This window comes from Rhinopithecus bieti, unplaced genomic scaffold (genome assembly GCF_001698545.2).
Source record: "Rhinopithecus bieti isolate Rb0 unplaced genomic scaffold, ASM169854v2 scaffold_26131, whole genome shotgun sequence".
In the NCBI taxonomy this organism is placed as follows: domain Eukaryota; kingdom Metazoa; phylum Chordata; class Mammalia; order Primates; family Cercopithecidae; genus Rhinopithecus; species Rhinopithecus bieti.
The window spans coordinates 530,848-537,903 of NW_016812390.1; the positions used below are offsets into that span (position 1 = coordinate 530,848).

General features: G+C 42.9%; 1 protein-coding gene across 3 annotated transcripts in view; it reads left to right on the forward strand.

Annotated features, from left to right (window-relative positions):
- The window catches only part of TNPO3 (transportin 3), a 107,515-nt gene extending 100,817 nt beyond the window's left edge, over positions 1–6,698 (forward strand). For 2 of the 3 annotated variants that reach the window (XM_017896242.1, XM_017896239.1), the window contains 2 exons: positions 3,590–3,681; positions 5,508–6,698. In XM_017896242.1, coding sequence (XP_017751731.1) covers positions 3,590–3,650 — 61 coding nt within the window. In that variant the 3' untranslated portion in view covers positions 3,651–3,681; positions 5,508–6,698. The remainder of the gene's footprint in view (positions 1–3,589; positions 3,682–5,507) is intronic. The other variant, XM_017896241.1, reaches the window with a different exon arrangement.
- Positions 6,699–7,056: the final 358 nt, after the last annotated feature.

Below are 7,056 nucleotides of genomic sequence, written 5' to 3' on the forward strand. Positions count from 1 at the left end.
GAGAGGCTGAGGCTGGAGAAACACTTGAACCTGGGAGGCAGAAGTTGCAGTGGGCCGAGATCATGCCACCACACTCCAGCCTGGGCGACAGAGTGAGACTCTGTCTCAAAATAACTTTAAAACATAAAATATAAATAACCCTTGGGTACTGTAATTTACTTTATAAACTGAATTTTTAAAAAAACTCTTGGACTCCTTTGTAATAACACGTAGCTTAAAACACAAATTGTACAGCTCATAAAAAATTTTTTTCTTTGTATCTTTATAAGCTTTTTTCTATTCTTAAAATTACTTTTTTTAGCTTTTAAACCTTTTTGTTAAAAGCTAAGACACAAACACATATTAGCCTAGACCTACACAGGGTCAGGATCATCAATATCACTGTCTTCCACCTTTACATCTTGTCCCACTTAGAAGGTCTTCAGGGGCAATAACACACATGGGGCTGCCATCTCCTAGGAAAACAATTTCTTCTGGAATCCCTCCTGAAAGACCTGCCTGAGGCTGTTTTACAGTTGTGTGTGTGTGTGTGTGTGTGTGTGTGTGTGTGTGTGTGTGTGTGTGTTTTTAGTAGAAGGAATACATTCTAATGATAAAAAGTATAGTATAGTAAATACATAACCCAGTAATATAGTTGTTTATGATCAAGTATTGTGTACTGTAGATAATTGTATGCATTGTTGTTTTATACGACTGGCAGTGCAGTAGGTTTGTTTATACCAGCATCACCACAAGCATGTGAGTAATGCAACATGCAGTTGTTCATCTCTATTATACTCGTAGGACCACTGTCATATATGCAGTCCATCGTTGACCAAAATATCACTGTAGCACATGACTATAGTTCTAACATTCATGGAGCTTTTTTTTTTTTGAGATGGAGTCTTGCTCTGTCACCCAGGCTGAAGTGCAGTGGTGTGATCTCAGCTCACTGCAACCTCTGCCTCCTGGTTCAAGCGATTCTCCAGCCTCAGCCTCCTGAGTAACTGGGATCACAGGTGGCCACCACCATGTCCGGCTAATTTTTGTATTTTTAGTGGAGATGGGTTTCACCATGTTGGCCAGGCTGGTCTCAAACTGCTGACCTCAGGTGATCTACCCACCTTGACCTCCTAAAGTGCTGCGATTACAGGTGTGAGCCACAGCGCCTGGCCTCAAGGAGCTTTTTGATCCATTTCATTGGGCTGCCCACCTAGGACACTTAAGTTAAACATTTGGCTGAAGTGTTTGACACCAAAGCACTTGCAGATAGGATTGGGGCAGAAGCCGAGTTGACAGCGTAGCCTGTCCCTCATTTCATCCTATCTCACTGCAGTTCTCCCATACTTGCATTTTGGTTTCAGTACTTTCTCTCATGCACCACAAAGGAGGCTGTGAAGTTATTTCTCTTCCAAAGTCTCTGCCGGGCACAGTGACTCACGCCTGTAATCCCAGCACTTTTGGAGGCTGAGGCAGGACAATAGCTTGAGCCCAGAAGTTCGAGCAGCCTGGGCAACACAGTGAGACCCTGTTTCTATCTGTTTTGAAAACAAAACAAAATGGAAGTCTCTTGAAGAAGGGTAAAATTTAAAACGTGTAAGACATTAGGATAGCAAAAAAATCTCAGTCTCCAGCACTGTCCTAAGTTTCAGGGTTTTCTATTATCCTAGTCCCTTATAATAACACACCACATAGCAACTTCTCTTGGATTACAAATCTTCCTCCTTCCTGACATTGGGAGCATGAGTGGTATGGGCTCACATACCCTGGCTGCCTCCTTAACAGTCAGTATTAATTTGGAAGTAAAATGAGAAATGTAACACTTTAATTGAAGCTTATTAAATCCACAGAGGTAATGGCAATTCCAATAAAGCCAAAAGACTTTTCTCATTTTCTTTCTTTTTCCTTTTTTTTTTTTTGAGACAGGGTCTTACTCTGTTGCCCAACCTGGAATGCAGTGGCACAATCACGGCTCACTGCAACCTCAACCTCCCCAGCTCAGGTTATCCTCCTGCCTTAGCCTCATGAGTAGCCGGGACCACAGGTGTGCACCACCACACCCAGCTAAGTTTTAAATTATTTGTAGAGATGGGGTCCGCTTGTGTTGCCCCAAAGTGTTGGGATTACAAGCATGAGCCACTGTGCCTGGCCACCTGCCTTATTTTCATTACATTTTTAGGATGGAGAGACTAGAAGAAACTTTCTAGAATGTTCTGTTGAATCAAGTCATGGGGTCTAAGTCAAGGTTCTTAATGATGTTTCAGAACTTATAATGGGTAGGGAAATCTGGATGTAGGAACTTAAGTGGATAGCTGTATTTTCACCTTTTCTGTTGGATCACTTAGAGCAGCTCCCTCCCCTGGTGTTTAATCATTATGAGATGGAAAGTGTGTTTTCATCTGCATTGAATCCTAGGCTGTAGGCACTGGTATTTGAGTTAGTTGAGCCAGGGAGAGGGCCACAGGAAGGCAAGCACTTTATTAAGAATTGCTTCTTGGCTGGGCGCGGTGGCTCATGCCTGTAATCCCAGCACTTCGGGAGGCCGAGGCGGGCAAATCACAAGGTCAGGAGTTCGAGACCAGCCTGGCCAACATGGCGAAACCACATCTCTACTAAAAATATAAAAAATTAGCTGGGCGGGGTGGTGGGGATCTGTGATCGCAGCTACTGGGGAGGCTGAGGCAGGAGAATTGCTTAAACCTGGGAGGCGAAAGTTGCAGTGAGCTGAGATTGTGCCATTGCACTCCAGCCTGGACGACAAGAACAAGACTCCATCGCAAAAACAAAAAAAGAGGTGCTTCCTTTTCCACTGCTTTAGCTTAGCCTCATGTTCATTTAGCAAAAACTGTTACGAAGACAGATACAGAAGAATGAACCTGGCATCAGCTGGTTTCTTGGTGACAGTTTTGGACAAAGAGAGGTTGGGGGGCTTTTGAAAAAACAGGGTCAGATGAATATTGGGCTATTCATATCACATAGGCATCTCCTGCTTCATCTCTCTTTCTACATGTTTTAACTCTTTCCTCTCTCCCTCCTCCTCCCACAGGAGGAAATCCTGAGCAGCCTGTTCAACTAGAAAATCAATGACTGATGGAGACTTAGTTGCTAGACCAGCCTTTGTAAACAAAATCTATCTTTGGAAGAGAATGAGGAAACTTATGAGAGCCTTAGCAACCAAGTGTTGTTGTAGCAGCCTACATGTATTGAATACTATTTTGTTCACTGCTCTATTATCATAAGCACTCTGTATATGGATGATTTTAATCCTCTAAACAGTGTTATGAAGTAGATAATATTAATAGATGAGGAAACTGAGACAAAGATTGGTGACTTGTTCAAGGGCACAGTGGAGCCAAGATTCAAACTCGGGCAGTTTGTGTCCAGAGTCCACTCTTTGAAGACCACCAAGCTTATAACTTTTCTCATATATAATAGTTAATTTTTGCCCTGAATTACAGAAAGATCTGAAGCCAGGGTCACTCAGGAAACGATGGAGAGAGCTCCTAGCAGAGTTGGGACAGTTCTCAGTGTGCCCCAATGTTGCGGTGGTTTTTCAGCATATTCTGTCTTTTCTCCTCAGTCAAGGACCAACCTACCTTTTCTTTTCTAGTGCTGAGGAATGTAAGCAAGTTTGCTGGGCCTTGCGAGACTTCACCAGGTTGTTTCGATAGCTCACACTTCTGCACTGTGCCTGTCACCCAGGTGAGGATACATAGTTCCCAGCTTTTCTCCGGACTGTCGGGGATGCCTGGGAATGGGCATAGGTTTTAATGCCTATCATGGGACCGGTCTTATAGCTGGAGTCAGGGAAGGACTCAGCAGTTTAACTGTGGTGGAATATACGGGACCCAGATTTTCCTGGGCCTGGGCAGCCAGATAATAGTCAGTGTCTTTGGGGGACCATTTTTAACTCCATAAAAAAGTAACTGTTGCAAAGTGCATTGAAAAATTTTCTTCCCCCTTCCCCTTACAGACACTTTTAAGATGGTAAGTGTACATGGCAACAAACAAGTATTTTTAACCTGGCTACTTTGGCAAAAACAACCTCAAGTAGACTGTTATATGTGTTGCCAGTCTCCTAAAACTGACCCTCCAGATGTAATAAGCAGAGAGCTTATTCTTATCACTTTTATGACCTGAATGCTGAAGTGCCTGGTTTTGACCAGGGCAGGAGGTACGAGCTGAATATCCCTTATCTGAAATGCTTGGGATTTCGGAGGAAAAGACACTTTCAGAAGTGTTTTCAGATTTTGATTTTTTGGGATTTTGGAATATTTGCAGAATGCATACCAGTTGGGCATTCCTAATCCAAAAATCCAAAATGCATCAATGCGCATTCCCTTGAGGGTCATATCAGCGTTCAACAAGTGTCAGCTGTTGAAGAATTCTGGCTTTGGCTATTCAGGTTAGGGATGCTTGGCCCTTACAGGAAAGGAGGAGCATCTTTGGCTCCCAGTGAGCACTTTTCTCCACGTGCTTTCCGTCTCCTGATTCTGAAGCAAAGCAAGAAGCTTAGCAGAAAGGAGTGGGTAGTAGAATTTGGATGCCAATTTCTTGACGGAGAGAAGAAAAGCAACTCTCCTTTAAGCCCGCTCTTTGATGTCTCAAGGCAAGTTTCTTCTCCCAGGAGGCAATTCTTCATGAATGTAGCACTCACTGGTAGTTTCTGTGATAAATGCATTCGTAGGTAAAGGTGATGTTCAGCAGTGCCTTGCCACACCCAAAATCATTTCTCAACTTTGATTGTTTTAATGAGTAATAATATCATTTGGGATCTCCAGGTTTTGGGTGGCGTCTGGGTTAGCTGACATTGATACACCTCATAAGGTTGCTCATGGACAGCTGTCGGTGTTCATGGTTAACTTTTATTGTGCCCTTACTGTGTGTCAGGGCACTGTTTTAAATGCTTTAGATGTATTAGATAATCCTCATCTGCTTTTCTGGATTTGTTACTATTTTTCCTACTTTACAGATGAGGAAATTGAGGTTCAACAATGTTTTAACAATTTGCCTGACAGTTATTGGTGGAGCCAGAGTTCACATGTAGATAGATATTCTGGTACCAGAGTCCTCACTTTGAACCACTCTACTTAATACAGTATCCTTTCGATAGCATCTAAATTGGTGTTTTGTTTTGTTTTTAACTGGTTGGTAGGCAAAGCCTTGTTTCAAAATAAAATCGACATGAAGCCTGTGGGATTTAGCAGACTGAGGTGGAGCTTCCCTGGTTGCTTTGAATGGGAGACCTGGACCTGTTGGCTCTTTGCCCTCCTGACACGTCATCCCTTGTTTCCACAGCACACTCAGCATTGGAAGCACACTGCAGATGGTGTCTCATTAATGCAGTAGCTCCCTTGAACCCACAAGTTAAAACTCCAGACTTTTATTTATTTATTTTTTTCTAAGTTCCTATGGCAAACTTCAGAATGAGGTACCTGAGGAAATATAGAAACCTCTGCCTTAAGGTTGATTTTACTAAATGCTCTGTTTTCTGGTGCAGTTATTGACTATCTTATCTCTTTTGTCAGGAATGTCTTTTTTAATTAGAAGACAGGAAGAAAACAAAAACCAGACTGTGTCCCACAATCAGAAACCTCCGTTGTGGCAGAGGGGCCTTCACCGCCACCAGGGTGTCCCGCCAGACAGGGAGAGACTCCAGCCTTCTGAGGCCATCCTGAGGAGTTCCTGTTTGGGGTGTGAGGGAAAATCAGCGCGGTTTTTAAAAAGATGGCTGTGGCCTGCCCAGCGTGGTGGGAGGGGAGCTGGTTTCCTGGTGAACTTTCTAAAAGGAAAAATAATTTTAAGTAAAGAAAAAAGAAAAAAAGGAAAACTAAACAGAAACCAGAACTGAAACATTCACCTGGTAGCAAGTGACACATGCACGCACACACATACACGCACAAGCGCCAGTGCGCACGTGCACATGGAAAAACAAAAAGACAGGCTTTCTGTGAAACAGAATATTTACTTAGGGATAATGTGGGGATTCACGTGAATTAAATAGCTGCAATTGGAAGAAGAGGGTCAGGGTCATTTGTTCAGGTTTTCTATTGTTTTGTCCTGTTTCCTCTTCTCCCCTTCCTTCTCTTTCTCTCTCCCCTCCTTTTAAATGCAAATGAGTAGAAATTTCTTCTACCTTCCCCAGGTGTTTCTTCCCACCTTTAGAGTTGTTTAGACAAGGAGGAGTAAGCAAGGAGCCTGTTCTGCTTTCTATTGTGGTCACATTGGTGATGCTCAGGACCTGCCAGGGTCAGAATTTATGGATATCTGAACCATACATCCATAACCATATTTCAGTCCACTTCCAATCCACATCAGGTTGTTGTCTGCCTTGGAGAGAAGAGCCAAAACTGGGATGGGGTGGGGGGTACAGGATATAAATGTGTAAGTTTTTGTTTTTTAAGGTCTTTTTCTTAGTGAATTATTCACCCACAGACATGAGAGAAAAAAAAAAGAGGGAGGGTGTGTGGAGAAAAAATGTTTACAGGGCTAACAAGGGATGATGTGTCATTTAGTATTTTACTAAAAAGTGTGGAAATGACTTGATTTCAAGGGGAGGGTGAGGCCAAAGAGGGAAGCCCAAAACAGATCTTAATGTTTCAAAGGAGTGCAGCCCTGCACAGCCATCAGATATGAGGGCACTGTTCTGTCTGGTGTTGTAGCCATCTCAAGAACAAATCAACAGCAACAAAAGAAAAGAATAAATTTTTAAAATTTAACCAGTGTTTCTTTGTTTTTACTTTCATTCACTGCCTTGTAGCTCAGAAACGGTTCAGCTAGACTAGCTATGGGATCAGCCTTTGGTACCTGATAGACGTCGGGGGATGGAGTTGAAAGGGCAGGCCCTGCCCTGATGCCACAGACCCTTCAGACTTCAGGGAAGTGACTCATTCTGCACCTTTTATTCTCCTAATTCACATCACAACTCGTGACGCTTACATTTTACCCTTTCGTGTAGCTCCGTGGGAAAGGGAGTTGGGTTACTTTTTCAAGTCAAACAGTGTGGTATGGTTTTTCTATTGTGGCCACACAAGTAGACAGTTTCCTGGCCTACAGATTTATTGATCTTTAAAAAAA